General features: G+C 45.5%; 1 protein-coding gene across 1 annotated transcript in view; it reads left to right on the plus strand.

The window, feature by feature from the left end:
* Positions 1–8,409: 8,409 nt before the first annotated feature.
* The window catches only part of ETF1 (eukaryotic translation termination factor 1), a 53,506-nt gene continuing 42,371 nt past the window's right edge, over positions 8,410–19,544 (plus strand). Inside the window, exons 1-2 of the mRNA XM_040442334.1 lie at positions 8,410–8,563; positions 8,664–8,780. Of these exons, the coding sequence (XP_040298268.1) occupies positions 8,695–8,780 (86 nt within the window). The 5' untranslated portion in view covers positions 8,410–8,563; positions 8,664–8,694. The remainder of the gene's footprint in view (positions 8,564–8,663; positions 8,781–19,544) is intronic.

Genomic DNA, 19,544 nt, shown 5'->3' on the forward strand with positions numbered 1-19,544 from the left:
ACTTCCGGGTTTCTCTCCGGCCGATCGCAGTAACGTCGTCCGGAGGTGTATTTTGATTGACCAAGGCCGTGGGGGGTCTTTAAATGTTTCAGGGTCCCTCTCTGGGCCATAGTATATAGTTTTGTCATTTAGTTCCAAAGTTATAAACTTACAGGTTTACCCCGGCCCTTTTGCGGGCGGGGCTTTCTTTTTGGCGCCAACAACCCTATTTAAACTTGGTGAAGCTCCAGGTTCAGTCTCCTGGAGCGCAGCTTGCTGTTAACCTTGAGTGTCGTTTGGTGCTAGAGTGTTTGCTAACCTCTGTGTGCTGAAAATCTTTTTTGCTTACGATAAGAGCTTGCTAGGATCTTCTGGGTAAAGATCCTGAAGCTTGCGATTAAGCTCTGTTTTCTTGAATTTTGCTAAATTCATGTCTCTTTTCATTTTCAGCCATGTCGTCTACCGGTGACGGTGAGCGAGAGCCCAGCAGGAAGTCCGCGGGCAAGAGGCGCCACCTGCAGTGCCATGACTGCCAGACCGTGCTGGAGGACTCCTATGATTTCTCCCGGTGCCCATCCTGTAGGGCCAAGACACTCCCCCAGCTGGAGCCATCTGTCCACGACGTGGTCGATTGGGTGAAGGGGTATATGGAGTCCAACATGAGCCAGGTCAACGCCTCCATACAGGAGCTGAAGAGTACCCTGGTCTCCAAACGCCATCGTCCCTCCTCCCCCCATCGTGCGATGGAGGTCTCGGGGGGTCAGGAGGCGAGAGAAGGTTCAGCCTCTTCCTCCTCGTATGAGGAGGATGGATTCTCATATTTTTTTCCGCTGGAGAAGGCCCAGCGGCTACTAAAATCCGTCCGGTCGGGGGACCAGGACGTTGATCCGGGGGAAGCCTCATCCTCTGCCTCTAGGGGGCCTAGGGCCTTTAAAGCAGATGATTCTCTCCTGTCTCTGATGAAAACAGAGTGGAGAAAGCCAGAGAAAGGTCCAGTGTTGACCAAAAGGTTCAAGGCTGTGTTTCCGGTCAAAGAGGATCAGGTATCTTCCTGGGGGCCTGTCCCCAAAGTGGACATGGCGATCGCGAAGTTATCCAGAAGGACCCTGATCCCATCAGACGACGGGTCAAGTTTGCTGGACCCAATGGACCGGAAGGCGGACTGCGCCCTTAGGCGCGCTTATTCCTCGGCCTCAGTCGCGATTTCCTCGTCCGAAGTGGCGAATTTTCTAAAAACGAGATTCTCCCAAATTCAGTCTGACCTGGACCAAGGGGTCTCTAGGGACGACATTCTGGCCTCATGTAAGACGGCCAGCCTTGCCATTGACTTCTTGTGTGACGCAGCTCCACAACAATTGAAGCTGGCATCCAAGTCCATGGCTGTTTCAACCGCGGGCAGGCGTCCGCTTTGGTTGAAACCTTGGAAGGCCGATACGACCTCAAAACATAATCTTTGTGCCATGGCATATGAACCCGGCAAACTCTTTGGTGCAGAGCTGGACCACATAATGGAGGGGCTGTCGGACAAGTCCCTTCCCCAGCAGTCTTTTCGTGGTCGGGGCAAGGGGTATAGTTCCAGAGCGGAACCGCAACCCAGACCCCAGAGGAATTGGGGTTCCCGTAGAGGAGGGAAATCCTCTCGGGGTTCTAGACCCCCCAAGAAGTCCTCGGCGCTCTGATTGCGGGCCTCCTAGAGGCTCTTGGTATTTAGCCGGTCTGACTGGAAATCTCGGGCTCCCTTCTCCCCACATTCCCGTAGGTGGTCGCCTACAGCACTTTCTACCTTGTTGGCAGGATCATATCCAGGACAGTTGGGTCCTGCGTGTAATTTCTCAGGGCTACCTGGTAGACTTGAGCAGTTTGCCTCTGGACAAGTTTGTCCAAACAAGGCTTCTTCCCAGCAACAAGCAGAAGATTCTAGAAAGTTACGTGCTAGAATACTTCCAGAAGGGGGCCTTAGAAGAGGTTCCTCTCCAAGAGAGGGGAACAGGTATCTACTCCCCAGTTTTCCTGGTACCCAAGAGTACCGGAGGTTGGAGGATGATTATAGATCTGAGGTTCTTCAACCGTTTCATAAAACAAAAGAAGTTCCGTATGGAAACTATCCAGTCAGTGACCAATCTTCTTATGCCGGGAGATTTCTTGGCAACCTTAGACCTCAAGGATGCTTATCTCCATATTCCCATCCATCCTGGGTCCAGAAGATTCTTAAGGATCGCGGTAAACATCGGGGGGGTCCTAAAACATTTTCAGTTTGTGGCCCTCCCGTTTGGGATTTCTTCAGCCCCACACACTTTCACCAAAGTAATGGTCTCTGTGGTGGCCGCACTAAGGCTTCAGGGCCTGAGTATAGTTCCATACCTGGACGACTGGCTCCTCAGAGCTCTTTCCCAAGCGATCCTGTCCCAACACATCCAACAGGCTGTTACATTCCTACATCAGTTAGGATGGATAATCAATTGGGACAAATCCCAACTTCAACCAGCCACCTCGGTAAGGTTCCTGGGGTTCATGGTGGATTCAGTCAGGATGACGATTCATCTCACTCCCGAAAGAAGGCAATCCGTGCAACAGACAGCCCGTTCTCTCTCTGTACCAAAACAGGTAACGATTCGAACGTGGATGAGGATGTTGGGACTAATGTCTTCAACCGCAGAGGCGGTACCTTGGGCATTATGGCATCTACGTCCGCTCCAGTCGGAAGTATTAGCCAAGTGGAATCACAGTCCAGTGGGACTCAATTCCATGCTCTCCCTGCCTTACAAAGTCCGATCCTCTCTGAGGTGGTGGTCCCACCTCACGGACGGCAAGTCCCTGATCCAGCCCTCTTGGATCATACTTACTTCAGACGCATCCCTAGTAGGCTGGGGTGCGCATCTTCAGGACAAGACAGTCCAGGGAACTTGGACACCTCAGGAGAGGTTATTGTCATCGAATCTCCTGGAGATCAGAGCAATCAGACTAGCTCTTCTTCATTTTGCTCCAGTCATTCGAGAGAAGGCAGTGAAGGTACGGTCAGACAGCATGACCGCTGTGCTGTATATCAACAAGCAGGGAGGCACGAGGTCACAAAGTCTCCTGAGAGAGATAGGGGTGATTTTGGATTGGGCAGAACTGAACCTCACCCACTTATCAGCCGTTCACATTCGCGGAGTTCACAATGTGATTGCGGATCGCCTGAGCCGAGGTCTTCCAGCCGGAAAATGGTCACTTCATCCAGAGGTCTTCAAGGAGATAACGCTCAGGTGGGGCATGCCAGAGATCGATCTCATGGCAACGAGGTTCAACACCAAGGTGGAGAGGTATTGCTCCCTTTACAGGGAGGACAACCCGGTGGCAATAGATACATTGTCACTCCCATGGAGGTTCAGGCTGGCCTACATCTTCCCTCCAATTTCCTTGATACCAAGGGTCTTGATGAAAATCAGGCAGGACCAAGCGTCAGTTATCGCCATTATCCCATACTGGCCGAAAAGAGCTTGGTTTACCCAACTCTTACAGATGAGTCAGGGTCAATTTCTGAGGCTTCCCCCAGAGAGAGTACTGGTGTCGGGGGGCACCCAGGTCTCCTCAAATCTTCAACCTGACGGCCTGGAGGTTGATCAGTCCCTTCCAAGAATAGAAGGGCTATCGGGGTCTGTCTTGAGAACCCTGGAGCACTCCAGATCAGAAGCTACCAATAAGGCCTACTCCAGAATCTGGAAGATCTTTTCATCCTGGTGTACAAGGCATCAGCAAAGATCCGCTGAAGCTTCCATCCCGATGATCCTCCAATTTCTTCAGGACGGTCTGGACAGGGGGCTATCACCAGCTACCCTTAAAGTGCAGATTTCAGCAATCTTTGCTTGTCTCAACAGAGCTATTTCTCAAAACCCCCTTATCAAGAGATTCCTGAAGGGAGCCTCAAGATTAAAGCCTACAGTAATCAGACCTATCCCGGCTTGGGATTTGTCGGTCGTGCTCAGGGGGTTATCATCTCCCCCCTTTGAGCCCCTAGAGGAGGCGGGATTCAGGTTCCTGACCTGGAAGATCACCTTCTTGTTAGCTGTTACCTCTGCAAAGCGAGTTGGGGAACTCCAGGCTTTTTCTGCCTTTGAGCCATATACGAAGTTCCTGGTACTTCTAAAATTTTTACCTACCTTCATCCCAAAGGTTCCTTCCTTTGACAATATCAATCAGGTGATCTCCCTATCAACATTGGCTCCACCCCCCTCCTCTGAGGAAAGAGGGCTCCATACCCTCGATATTGCGAGATGTCTTAGGATTTACCTGGAACACTCCAAGGTATTTAGGAAGGATGAAAACCTCCTTATCCTTTTTTTCGGTACCCATAAGGGGAGGAAAGCCTCTAAGCCCTCCATCAGTCGCTGGATTAAAGAGGCAATTCGGGAGTCTTATATGTCTCAGGGCTCGGAGTCCCCTGAATTTGTAAGGGCCCACTCTACTCGAGCAGTGGCCACTTCTTTTGCAGAGAGAAGCTCGATCCCATTGGACGTGATCTGTAAGTCAGCTTCTTGGAGTTCTCACTCCACTTTTATCTCACACTATAGAGTGGATACCAGAATACATAGTTATTCCTCATTTGGCCAGACAGTGTTATCTTCCACCAGGCATGAGGACCCTCCCATGGGGGTTTCTACTTGCTAAATCCCCATTTGTGCCACTGGTTAGGACGTAAGGGAATCGTTAATTTCTAACGATAATTTTTTTTCCCTTAGTCCTAACAGTGGCACACAAATTTCCCCCCCTATGTTTATTAATTGTGGTTATGTTTGTCTACTTGTAATTACACAGGGTTCGGAGGGTCACACCCCTCTTTATTGGGGGCAGGGAGGGCGTGTGCATGCCAGTGTTTTTTTATTGTTTCATTAAAACTTCCACCTGTCCTAACCAGTCCACAGGGGCAGAATACCCCATTTGTGCCACTGTTAGGACTAAGGGAAAACAAATTATCGTTAGAAATTAACAAGTATACCGGCACTAACCAGCCATGTTGTTATACTGCAGCGCAATTGCTCATGTTTGTATTTTGGATATTTCACACTCTTTTGGAGTGTACCTTAATTTTACAAAATTAAATTAAAACTAAAAACCTGTGTTGGCTTTCTCGTCCTCCTCCACCGCCGATTCCACCTACTCGGCTACGTCCATCGCCTCCTCAAACTCCTACTCCATATGGAACTCCACCTCATAAATAATTTTTTTTTTTTTTTTTTACATGTTTTATTTTATTACACTACTTTGTCATTTACATTTTCTGGAAAGTGCATTTTCTGAAATTAACCAATTTTTGGGTGTATAGTACCACTGCTATACCTAGTATGCCGGGTTTAAAAAAATAAAAATAAATTGTCATTAACATTTTCTGGTGAAATTCACCAATTTTTGGGTGTATAGTACCACTGCTATACCTAGTATGCCGGTTAACAAAAACAATTAATTTGTCAGTTACATTTTCAGTTGAAATTTAACAATTTTTGGGTGTAAAGTACCACTGCTATACCTAGTAGACAGGTTAAACAATAAAACAATTTGTCTGTTACATTTTATGGTGAAATTCACCAATTTTTGAGTATGATGTACCACTGCTATACCTACTAGGCTGTTTAAAAAAAAAAAATTGTCAGTTACATTTTCGGGTGAAATTAACCAATTATTGGGTGTATAGTACCACTGCTATACCTAGTAGGCCGGTTAACAAAAAAAATATAATTGTCAGTTACATTTTCTGGTGAAATTCAGCAATTTTTTGTTATGAAGTACCACTGCTATACCTAGTAGACCGGTAAAAAAATATAAAAAAAATTGGCAGTTACATTTTCTGGTGATATTCAGCAATTTTTTGGTGTGATGTACCACTGCTATACCTATTAGATCGGTAAAAAAAAAATAACATTTGTCAGTTACATTTTATGGTGACAATAAACAATTGTTTTCTGTCATAGACTCCTGCTCTACCAAGTAGACAGGTTAATTAATTTCTGTAATTTTTCTGTTACATTCTTGGGTTGACATTATACAATTTTAGACGTGAATAAACCCCTGCTCTGCATAGGTGACAGGGAATAAAATTTCTGAACTGCTTCTTTAATTGATGCGCACCACCTCCTTTGATTCAATGCCTAAACTTAAACAAGTTGTACCACATTTAAGCTTTAATACTTTGTCCCACATTTCCGCTATACTCTTTTGGCCAACATTTGCACCTCAATAGCTTTTCCCACAATTCCGCTTGACTCTTTTGGGCCACATTTGGGCTTCTGCAATTGGTCCCAGATTTACGCCTCATTAGCTTTTCCCACATTTCTTCTCGATCCCCACATTTTTTTATAAATTTATCTCCCTTAAATTTGGTCTCTTTTTCTCACGCTCCCTCTCCAGCCTGGAACCCTGATTCCCTTCCACCCGTAATCACCATGGTAGGCGCATAAAAGAACATCGAAAGTTGATAGAGCAGATATCAAATTGGATCGTGAACATCACGGGGACGTGCGACATGGTGGGGCAGTAAGTGTGCACACGCCTACACGAACTAACTGACAGGGGTCAGCCCCTGCAACTTCTGGGTCTCCAAATTGGGCACATGGTCTGAGCTTGCCCTTTACGCATTGGAGGTGCTGGCCTGCCCTGCAGCCAGTGTATTGTCTGAACGTGTGTTTAGCACGACTGGAGGGTTATATTTCCCAATGTTTTGGGGTGTACCCTAATTTAAAAAAATATAAATAAATTTTAAAACAAAAAGCAGTGTAGGCTACCTCCTCCTCCTTCACCGCCACTTCCACCTACACCGCCACATCCACCGTCTCCTGAACCTCCTACTCCATATAGACCTGGTCCTCCTAGATCAAGATTATTTTTTATTTTTACGTATTTTGTTATTTTAACCACTTCAGCCCCCTTAGCTTAAACACCCTTAATGACCAGGCCAGGCCACTTTTTACACTTCTGCACTACACTACTTTCACCGATTATTGCTCAGTCATGCAACTTACCACCCAAATGAATTTTACCTCCTTTTCTTCTCACTAATAGAGCTTTCATTTGGTGGTATTTCATTGCTGCTGACATTTTTACTTTTTCTGTTATTTAAAAAAAATAAAAATAAATGGTTTGGGTAAAAGTTATAGCGTTTACAAACTATGGTACAAAAATGTGAATTCTCGCTTTTTGAAGCAGCTCTGACTTTCTGAGTACCTGTCATGTTTCCTGAGGTTCTACAATGCCCAGACAGTACAAACACCCCACAAATGACCCCATTTTGGAAAGTACACACCCTAAGGTATTCCCTGATGGGCATAGTGAGTTCAAAGAACTTTTTATTTTTTGTCACAAGTTAGTGGAATATGAGACTTTGTAAGAAAAAAATAAAAATTATCATTTTCCGCTAACTTGTGACAAAAAATAAAAAGTTCTATGAACTCACTATGCCCATCAGCGAATACCTTAGGGTGTCTACTTTCCAAAATGGGGTCATTTGTGGGGTGTTTGTACTGTCTGGCCATTGTAGAACCTCAGGAAACATGACAGGTGCTCAGAAAGTCAGAGCTGCTTCAAAAAGCGGAAATTCACATTTTTGTACCATAGTTTGTAAACGCTATAACTTTTACCCAAACCATTTTTTTTTTATCAAAGACATGTAGAACAATAAATTTAGAGAAAAATTTATATATGGATGTCGTTTTTCTTGCAAAATTTTACAACTGAAAGTGAAAAATTTCATTTTTTTGCAAAAAAAATCGTTCAATTTCGATTAATAACAAAAAAAGTAAAAATGTCAGCAGCAATGAAATACCACCAAATGAAAGCTCTATTAGTGAGAAGAAAAGGAGGTAAAATTCATTTGGGTGGTAAGTTGCATGACCGAGCAATAAACCATGAAAGTAGTGTAGGTCAGAAGTGTAAAAAGTGGTCTGGTCTTTCAGGGTGTTTAAGGTAGGGGAGCTGAAGTGGTTAAGTTCTTTTATAATACAAAAAAATATGAAGCTGTATGAACATGGCTTTAGTTATGTCTCTAAAGCTCCCATTTCCTTAGTATTTCTATTTAATATCCTCTTGACTTTGACCTAAAAACTGCATGTGTGAACCCTGCGTTACAGTGAGTGGCCATGGAGTCCTCGGTCAGCTGGCCCCAAATGGTGGGAAGAACTCCTCTTTCTAGACAGAATGCATTGTTACCAAGCAATGGGCATAGAATATGGAACAACCCCGTGCCCTTCACCATCAGGGTAACTGGGCAGGTCCTCCATGTCCCACATGTGAAGGGTAGTGGCCATACTCCCTGCGCAATAAGGACGCTTGGTGAAGGCCTACACTCCGCGTCCCACCACACGGAGTCAGTCACTAGCGCACCCGCGTCCCCAGCCAATCAGAATCTGCCTTATTTCCACTAGCTCGTCCAATGGAAACGCAAAGTGCTGGCGGCGGCAGGAAGTGACGTCTGGTACCCCATGTGAGCGAGCCTGCAACACATGCAGCAGCCGCGGCGAAGAAAGAAGCCGGTTTCTACGTCACTTCTGGGAGCTGGGGCTGACTCCATTGAGATCGGACGTCGTGGTCTAGACTGAAAGCCGGGATAAGGGGACAGGTGAGCTGCACGTTCCTTGGCCACATGATTCGGGGGCAAGGCCTCCTGGCATGTAATCTCTGGCGTGCTGTGACCAACCGCTGGCTTTTCTGTTGAGCAGCTCTCGGCTTCAGACAGGAGGAGGAGAGAAGATGGCGGACGATCCGAGTGCGGCAGACAGAAATGTGGAAATCTGGAAGATCAAGAAGCTGATCAAGAGCTTAGAGGCGGCCAGAGGGTGAGTGAGAGGCGGCGGAGCGCGGGATGTTCTGCCCCGGGAGGCCCAGGGCCCGGCGCCCACTGCTGCGCCACATGCGCCCTGCCTTATGTCATGTTCTGTGCGCGCGGTTTATTCCTTCCATTGGTCTGGTAAATCCCTGTTCACACAGATTATTTTCCTTTCTTTAACCTTCAGGATGGCACTATAATAATAATAATAATAATAATTAATAATAATACATTCCCTGCCTTAGTATGCCAGCCTGGGGTGTGGGCACCACATCTCCCCCACCTGACCAATCTGCCCTGGGTGACTCCTTTAACCAACCTTGTGCACTTGATGCACTGTGTGGACACTGGCAGATTTCCATGGGGTTTTTCTGGTTTAACTGGCCATAATGAAGTCACTGTTACCTGTGCTGGTAGTCTATGGGGGAATTAAAGGGGCTGTCCATTATGAAGAAGTGTTTTTATACAACGGGCAGAATGGTTTGAAATAACATTATTCTCCTCGTTGGGACGATGGTGTAGAAAGCTACAGACAGCATCTGCTGATATAAAACTGATGTCCTGGTGACAGATGCCTTAGACTTTTCTAGTGCTGCTCTGGAAGCGTCTGGCCGGCTTCACCTACTTATCAGCGAGCAGCCCTGCGGAGTACCTTTACTGGGTGCTCATACGCACTGGGTGGATGATTTTGTGGGAATATTGGTAAGCAGGGATCTGTTGGGTGTTATATTTATATGTCCTGCCTTTTAAACGAGCCGCCACTCCGGTCACTGTGCGTTGTGCGGTGATGGCGTTACCTCCATCGTTCATGTGACCTCCATCGTTCAGTGCCTGGCCTCAGCGGACACGTGATCATATGTGGCCACTACGGCTAGCGATTTAGCTGCAACTATCATGTTAGTGGTGAATGGTACAGGCCTGCTGCAGGCATAACAGGGCCCGGAGTGGCTGGACATTTGAGAAGTTGGGGATTATTTAATTTATAACCCCCCCACGATCAGTGAAATTTTCTAAAAACATAAGAAACCCCTCTAAACTGCTCATACACAATGAATAAAATCATCCGCGGTCAGCTGACTACCGAATCTCCTGGGGATCTTCCTGAGCGCCTGTCAGCGGTTTCTTCATCTCTTCTCTTGATAATAGAGGCACACTTGGGGAAGTATGCATGCATATGGTGGAGAGCAGCTGTCCGCTAGACAGGTTCTGCCATCTAGAGTCCGTGGCAAGGTGCTTACTGAAGGCTCATTGTCTTCTTTACCTTTCTCTTACTGATGATCTATCCTTTGGGGTCCCTGGTGTCAGGGATAGATAATCAGTAAGAAAAAGTAGAGTACTCCTTTAAACTCAATTAAAAAAAATATAATTCATTCAGTGTTGTAAGACTGTGCTGCCATAGAATGGTGGCTGGATTCATCTGATGTGAGGGGGAAGATGAGGAAAATGGTGAGTGCCTCTTTATCATTGACGGAGAGCCGCGCTGAAATCCCGCTGGCAGCAGTGTCCATCCTGCCACCCATTCCTATCAATGGGAGGCAGCGCACAGGATCGCCTCAGAGGTCCTCTGCACTGCTTCCCGTTAAAACGAATGGGAGGCAGAAACCATGCGGCCGCTGGCAAAATTCCAGCATCGTTGTTCCACTTTAAAAGGCGCCATGTGAACGGCTCCTAAGGACTGCAGTATTTTTTCTGTCTGCTTTCTAATCAGTGGATCTAAGGAGAAAGTTTAGTATTGTACGACGTTTAGTAAACTCCTTAAAGGGAACCTGTCACCTCCCAAAACCATCCCAATCCGCCAGCGGCGTGTTTTTGATGCCTTTCTTGAAGGCAGATGCGGCTAAAGTACTGAAAACGTTGTTTTATCCCCTGCCAGGTTCCCTTTAAGGCTAGGTTAGAATCTGCTTCTGTTGGGAGCCTCCATTGCAGATTCTGGCAAAAAATACCACAGGATGCACCACAGACTTAACTGAAACTGACAGACTCCATTAGTCAGTGGCTCCACCCAGCACTTTTTTGGTAACACCCCATTTTTCTCTTGCTAGACCTTAGTATTAAAAACATTGGTGGTGCAGTGCCATAGGGTCCCCTCATTGGTGGCAGTGGCAGCTTCTGATCGGTGCCCCAGCAGCCAGGACGCTACTGAAGCTCTGGCTGCCATAGTCAGGGACAGTGTGAAGTCCTAGTCATCCTAATAGAGATCTATCAGGGTGAATAGGACAAGGGTTTTAGGCCCTAAGGGGGCTAAAAGTGAGTAAAAAAATCACAATCGCCAAAATATTAAGTATAATTGAAAAACAAAGATGCACAGAATATCTGTATAAATTATCGGCCTGAAAGTTCGCAGATTATTGGAATCTGCTCTAAAAAAAAATCATTATCGGTCGATCCCTACTATAGGGAAACCATTGTGCCGAGCAGTGTAGACCACACCCTTGCAGTGGCAGTTATTTATTCTTTTTTTTTTTTTCCCCCTCAAATGTGACCAGCACAGGATAAAAGGGCAAAAATGAGCTTGCACAGAAATTGCCTGGTTTTTCCACCACAGTTTTGGCTTAGGGGGCTTGATAAATCTTCCCCGCACAAGTAGCAAGTGTTGTATTTTACTTTAATGCCATATGGCAGGAAAATCGTGTTGTTTTCCAGCAAATTGCTGTGATACCAGCCTAAACTCTGTGTGGTAGTTATTGATGCAGCTTTTTCTTTCTTTTTTTTACCCAAAACCATCAGGAAGAAATATCCCTCCTTGACATTTTTCATTCCTTTACAACCCACATCAGGCTTTGGCTAAAAAATAAAAACGGTGTCCAAAAACTTCTGTGTTGCCACCCTGAGCCCAGTTTCCCAGGCGTGTTTTGGGTCTATAAACATGGTCCATGTGACGGCCCCTTGTCCCAGTTCAGCCACTGCTCCGCTGGGCAGAAGGCACTGTAACACTGGTTTATGATGCTGTGAGGACCAGCCTGACTGTCCTCTACTCGCCGCATCATGTGAGTAAGGGCTGGAGCTGGCTGCATCATACTGTAGATTGCTATGAGGCCTGCTGCACGTGACTGTATCCATCGAATGGGGTCCGTGTGCATCCTGCAAATTTTGCGGGACCCCATGTAAAAGGCCAGTTCCGCAAAACAGACAATAGGACAGGTTGTAACATTTGCAGCCTGACCACATGTATGGCATCTGTGTGGTTTTTTTTTTTGCGCTAAATTTCCCCCAGAGTAAATGCACTATAGTTTTTATTCTCTGGACTAATCCATCACTCCCCAGGCAGGCTATACTTCTGTGTATGTCCAGAGAAGAAACCAGATGATGAAGCCATAGTGGATTTACTTTGCAGAAGCTATGTGCAATAGTTGGGGTATTTGAGATCTGTGTAATGTCCCTGTGCTTGCATGGGTTTCCTCCCACGCTCCAAAGACATATTGATAAGGAACTTAGATTGTGAGCACCATTGGGGACAGCCTGATTCTAATGTCTGTAAAAGTGCTACGGAATATGTCAGCCCTATATATATATTAGAGTATAGGAGTATGCTGATACATTATACGGTAGGGTTGTCTCAGGTATCGAATTTTCGATACCCAATAGATACTTTTGCCTGGTATCGACCTCTATACCAGGATTTGCCTTTTTTCGGTACTAGGCTTCGCTTTTGCGCAGTCTAGTATCAGAGAACATGGAGCTCACTGCTCTCAGCACGCTCCGTGTTCTCGGCAGCACAGATGGGAAGGAAGCACTCTCCCTCCCCTTCCCCCGTGCCGCTGCCACCAATGAGGAGAGAGGGACGGGTGCACTGCGCCACCAATGAAAGAATGTTTAATACAAATCCCAGAGGCGGGAGCTGTGATTAGCGGCAGTTAACCCCTCAGGTGCCGCACCCGCCTCCTGTATTAATGTTATCATTGGTGGCGCAGTGCGCCTCCCCCAGTATTAAAATCATTGGTGGCAGTGGCTAGGGATCGACCGATATTGATTTTTTAGGACCGATACCGATAATTTGTGAACTTTCAGGCCGATAGCCGATAGATTATACCGATATTCTGGGAATTTTCATTTTTGAGAAAAAAAAAAATTCCTACACAAATCTGCTGAAAATTAATGTTTATTGTTAATGTGTATTTTTTTTTATATAAATCTTTTTCATTTATACTTAATATTTTTGTGTTTTTTTTTTTACTAACTTTTAACCCCCTTAGGGACTAGAACCTTTGTCCTATTCACCCTGATAGATCTCTATCAGGGTGAATAGGATCTCACACTGTCCCTGCTGCTCTGTGCATAGTGCACACAGCAGCATGGAGCTGAACATGGCAGCCAGGGCTTCAATAGCGTCCTGGCTGCCATGGTAACCGATCGGAGCCCCAGGCTTACACAGCTGGGGCTCCGATCGGAGGAGCAGGGGAGAGGGGATCCTGTGGCCACTGCCACCAATGATTAATACTGGGTGGGGGTGGGGGGCGCACTGCGCCACCAATGTTTTTACTATTGGCCGGGATTGGGATGGGGGTGGGGGGCGCACTGCGCCACCAATGATTAATACTGGGGGGCTTGGGGGGGCGCACTGCGCCACCAATGAAGATAAGTCTATCGATCATTCATATACAGGAGGCGGGAGCTGGCTGCAGAATCACATAGCCGGCTCCCGACCTCTATCAGCGGTAGCTGCGATCCGCGGCACCTGAGGAGTTAACTACCGCGGACCGCAGCTATTGCTCATAGAGGTCGGGAGCCGGCTATGTGATTCTGCAGCTCCCGCCTCCTGTATATATGAATGAATGAAAGGCTTATCTTCATTGGTGGCGCAGCGGCCACAGCCCCTCCCCTCCTCTTATGTTCTATCCCCTCATTGGCGGCAGCAGCAGCACAGGGGGAGGAGACACTGCTTCCTTCTCCCCTGTGCTGCGGAGGGAACACAGAGAGCGCTGTCAGCAGCGCGTTCTGTGTTCCCCATACGTTATCGGTATATTGGCAAAATTGATGCCGATACCGATAACGTTCAAAATCCTCAATATCGGCCGATTAATATCGGCCAAACCGATAATCGGTCGATCCCTAGCAGTGGCCACAGGGTCCCCTTCCCTCCTCCTCATTAGTGGCAGTGGCAGTTCCGATCGGAGCCCCAGCAGTGTAATCCTGTGGCTCCGATTGGTTACCATGTCACCCAGGACTCTACTGAAGCTCTGGCTGCCGTGGTAACATCTCTGCTGCTGTGTGTACTATGCACAGGGCAGCAGGGACAGTGTGAAGTCCTATTCACTCTGATAGAGCTCTATTGGGATGAATAGGACAAGATCACAGGTTCTGGCCCCCTAAGTATTTAAAGGGAACCTGTCACCGGGATTTTGGGTATAGAGCTGAGGACATGGGTTGCTAGATCACCGCTAGCAGATCCGCAATACCAAGTCCCCGTAGCTCTGTGTTTTTATTGTGTAAAAAAACCCATTTGATATGCAAATTAACCTGAGATGAGTCAGGGATAGGACTTATCTCAGGTTAATTTGCATTTGTATCAAATAGTTTTTTTAACACAATAAAAGCACACAGAGCTATGGGGACTGGGTATTATGGATGTGCTAGCGGTGATCTAGCAAACAATGTCCTCGGCTCCAAATCCAGGTGACAGGTTCCTTTTAAAGGGAACCTGTCATGTGGATATTTGATTATAATCTAACTAATTATATACAATCATTAACTACTAAAAAGTACCTTAGATGTATTCACTTACTGGTGTGACAGATGGTTACCCCCTAATATACACACAAAGATGCCAATGAGCTGATTTGAGTCCAGCGTGATGTCAGTGAGTCCAGCGTGTTTTTTTTAAATTCAGAGATATAGCCACTCCCCTGCCCACCTGCTGCTGATTCATATGGAAAATAACTCATTAAGCAGCAGGGAGAGTCAGGAGCTCATAGATATTCATGACTCATCATTATGAGCTGGAGCTTTTCAATACAAGATGTAAGCAGATTGACTGGTTCAATTAAAGAAAGTGACCCAGCATTTTGCTAAGAGAATCGGTCACTTATTTATGTTGCCCTTAGTTAGGACACCATAAAACTGGTGACAGGTTCCCTTTAAGGACCCTGCCATGTTTCACCTTAAGGACCAGGCCATTTTTTGCAAATCTGACATGTTACTTTATGTGGTGATAACTTTAAAATGCTTTTACTTATCCAGGGCATTCTGAGATTTTTTCCTCACATTGTACTTCATGACAGTGGTAAAATTGAGTCAAAAAAATGTATTTTTATTTATTAAAAAAATACCAAATTTACCCAAAATTTTGATAAATTTAGCAACTTCTCAAATTTCTCAACTTTTATAATAGTAATACCTCCAAAAATAGTTACTTTACATTTCCCATACGTCTTCTTCATGTTTGGATCATTTTGAAAATTACATTTTATTTTCGGGGGACGTTAGAAGCAAAACTTGAAAATTTCCAAAACCCACTTTTTAAGGACCAGTTCAGGTCTGAAGTCACTTTGTGAGGCTTAAATAATAGAAACCACCCAAAAATGACCCCATTTTAGAAACTACACCCCTCAAGGTATTCCAAACTGATTTTACAAACTTTAACCCTTTAGGTGTTCCACAAGAATACATTTTTTTTCCAGTTACAAAGTAAGGGTTAACAGCCAAAGAAAACTCAATATTTATGGCTCTGACTCTGTAGATTACAGAAACACCCCATAAGTGGTTGTAAACTGCTGTACGGGCGCACAGCATTGCACAGAAGGAAAGGAACGCCATATGGTTTTGGAAGGCAGATTTTGCTGGACTGCTTTTTTGACACCATGTCCCATTTGAAGCCCCCCCGATGCACCCCTAAAGTAGAAACTCCAAAAAAGTGACCCCATTTTGGAAACTACGGTAAAAGGTGGCAGCTTTGTTGGTACTATTTTAGGGCACATATGATTTTTGGTTGCTCTAGATAACACTTTTTGTGAGGCAAGGTAACAAAAAATAGCTGTTTTGGCACCGTTTTTATTTTTTTGTTATTTACAACATTCATCTGACAGGTTAGATCATGTGGTATTTTTATAGAGTAGGTTGTTACGGACGCGACCATACCAAATATGACTACTTTTTTGGTGGTTTGTTTCAGTTTTACATAACAAAGCATTATTTTTTAATTCTGAAAGCCGTATATTTTTATTTTTTGGGCGACTGTCTTGTGTAGGGGCTAATTTTTTTTTTCGGGATAAGATGATTGGTACTATTAGGCCTCATGCACACGACCGTTGTTTGTTTTATTCCGTGTCCGTTGTTCCGTTTCGTGATTTTCTGCGGACCGTAGAAAACTCGGCTAATGCACCGTTTGTCATCCACGTCCATGGTTCCAGTCCGTCCAAAAAATATAACCTGTCCTATTTTTTTCACGGAAAACGGTTTGCGGACCCATTCAAGTCAATGGGACCGTGAAAAAACGCGGAGGCACACGATTGTCGTCCGCGTCCGTTTTTTTTCCTATCCTTTGCATGGCGAACTTGACTTAGACTTTTTTTTTTTTGACTTTCCTTTATGTCTGAACCTCCAAAAATAAAGGAAGACAGACGGAAACGGAGCAACGAAACCCCATTTTACGGAACACAACAACCGTCGTGTGCATGAGGCCTTATTGGGTGCTTATGTCTTTTTGATTGCTTGCTATTACACTTTTTGCGGTGTAAGGTGAAAAAAAAGGCTTTTTTTTTGCACTTTTTATTTTTTTTTAGAGACTGTCGTTATGGATGTGGCAATACCTAATATGTGTACTTATTTTATTTACTTAAGTTTTAAACAATAACAGCATTTTTGAAACCCAAAAAATGTTTGTCTCCATATTCTGAGCCATAGTTTTATTTTTTGTGGGATTGTCTTAGTTAGGGGCTCATTTTTTGCGGGATGAGGTGACGGTTAAATTGGTACTATTTTGGGGGGGTATATGCCTTTTTGATAGCTTAGTGTTGCACTTTTAGTGATGTAAGGTGACAATTTTTTTTTTATTTAGCACATTTTTTTTTATTTTTTTTGACGGTGTTCATCTGAGGGGTTAGTTCATGTGATATTTTTATAGAGCCGGTCGATACGGACGCGGCGATGCCTAAGGCTACTTTAACACTGCAGTTTCAGGATCCACCTGTGAGATCCGTTTCAAGGCTCTCACAAGCGGCCCCAAACGGATCAGTTTAGCCCCAATGCATTCTGAATGGATAAGGATCTGTTCAGAATGCATCAGTTTGGCTCCGTTCCGCTCAGGAGGTGGACACCAAAAGGCTGCTTGCGATGCGGAGCCAAACGGATCCGTCCTGACTTACAATGTAAGTCAGTGGGGACGGATCCGTTTACATTTACACAATATTGGTGCAATTGTAAACTGATCCGTCCCCCATTGACTTTAAATGTAAAGTCAGGACAGATCCGTTTGACTTACACTTAGGCCCCTTTCACACGGGCGAGTATTCCGCGCGGATGCGATGCGTGAGTTGAGTGCATTGCACCCGCACTGAATCCTGACCCATTCATTTCTATGGGGCTGTGCACACGAGCTGTGATTTTCACGCATCACTTGTGCGTTGCGTGAAAATCGCAGCATGCTCCTCTTTGTGCGTTTTTCACGTAACGCAGGCCCCATAGAAATGAATGGGCTTGCGTGAAAATCGCAAGCATCCGCAAGCATGGTTATAAGGGAAAATAACAGCATTCTGATTACAGAATGCATAGTAAAATAGGGCTGGAGGGGTTAAATTTTTATTTATTTTTTTAACTCCCCTTAATCCACTTGTTCGCGCAGCTATGAAGTCATCTCTTCTGTCTTAATCTGTGAGCAATAGGACCTTTGATGTCACTGCGTTCATCACATGGTCCATCAAGTGGCTTAACCTCCTCAGGACCGCCGTACGCAGGATTGCGTCTTTGCGGCGGTCCTGTTGTTCTGGGTGGACGCGCCGGTGCGTCCTCTCGCGAGACGCGAGATTTCCTGTGAACGCGCGCACACAGGCGCGCGCGTTCACAGGATCGGAAGGTAAGCGAGTGGATCTCCAGCCTGCCAGCGGCGATCGTTCGCTGGCAGGATGGAGATGTGATTTTTTTAACCCCTAACAGGTATATTAGACGCTGTTTTGATAACAGCGTCTAATATACCTGCTACCTGGTCCTCTGGTGGTCCCCTTTGTTTGGATCGACCACCAGAGGACACAGGTAGCTCAGTAATATGTTGCACCACACTACACTACACCCCCCCCCCCCCCCGTCACTTATTAACCCCTTATTAGCCCTTGATCACCCCTGATCACCCCATATAGACTCCCTGATCACCCCCCTGTCATTGATTACCCCCCTGTCATTGATCACCCCCCTGTAAAGCTCCATTCAGATGTCCGCATGATTTTTACGGATCCACTGATAGACTGATCGGATCCGTAAAAATCATACGGACGTCTGAATGCAGCCTTACAGGGGAGTGATCAATGACTGTGGTGATCACCCCATATAGACTCCCTGATCACCCCCCTGTCATTGATTACCCCTCTGTCATTGATCACCCCCCTGTAAAGCTCCATTCAGATGTCCGCATGATTTTTACGGATCCACTGATAGACTGATCGGATCCGTAAAAATCATACGGACGTCTGAATGCAGCCTTACAGGGGGGTGATCAATGACAGTTGGGTGATCACCCCATATAGACTCCCTGATCACCCCCCTGTCATTGATCCCCCCCCCCCCTCTGTAAGGCTGCATTCAGTCTTTTTTTTGGCCCAAGTTAGCGGAATTTTTTTTTTTTTCTTACAAAGTCACATATTCCACTAACTTGTGACAAAAAATAAAATCTCACATGAACTCACCATACCCCTCACGGAATCCAAATGCGTAAAATTTTTTAGACCTTTATATTCCAGACTTCTTCTCACGCTTTAGGGCCCCTAGAATGCCAGGGCAGTATAAATACCCCACATGTGACCCCATTTCGGAAAGAAGACACCCCCAGGTATTCAATGAGGGGCATGGCGAGTTCATATAATTTTTTTTTTTTTGGCACAAGTTAGCGGAAATTGATTTTATTTATTTTTTTCTCACAAAGTCTCCCTTTCCGCTAACTTGGGACAAAAATTTCAATCTTTCATGGACTCAATATGCCCCTCACGGAATACCTTGGGGTGTTAGCGGAACGGGAGACTTTGTGAGAAAAAAATAAAAAATATCAATTTCCGCTAACTTGTGCCAAAAAAAAAAAATTTCTATGAACTCGCCATGCCCCTCATTGAATACCTTGGGGTGTCTTCTTTCCAAAATGGGGTCACATGTGGGGTATTTATACTGCCCTGGCGTTCTAGGGGCCCCAAAGCGTGAGAAGAAGTCTGGTATCCAAATGTCTAAAAATGCCCTCCTAAAAGGAATTTGGGCCCCTTTGCGCATCTAGGCTGCAAAAAAGTGTCACACATCTGGTATCGCCGTACTCAGGAGAAGTTGGGCAATGTGTTTTGGGGTGTCATTTTACATATACCCATGCTGGGTGAGATAAATATCTTGGTCAAATGCCAACTTTGTATAAAAAAATGGAAAAAGTTGTCTTTTGCCAAGATATTTCTCTCACCCAGCATGGGTATATGTAAAAAGACACCCCAAAACACATTCCCCAACGTCTCCTGAATACGGCGATACCAGATGTGTGACACTTTTTTGCAGCCTAGGTGGGCAAAGGGGCCCACATTCCAAAGAGCACCTTTCGGATTTCACTGGTCATTTACCTACTTACCACACATTAGGGCCCCTGGAAAATGCCAGGGCA

The sequence above is a fragment of the Bufo bufo genome, chromosome 1 (assembly GCF_905171765.1).
Source record: "Bufo bufo chromosome 1, aBufBuf1.1, whole genome shotgun sequence".
In the NCBI taxonomy this organism is placed as follows: domain Eukaryota; kingdom Metazoa; phylum Chordata; class Amphibia; order Anura; family Bufonidae; genus Bufo; species Bufo bufo.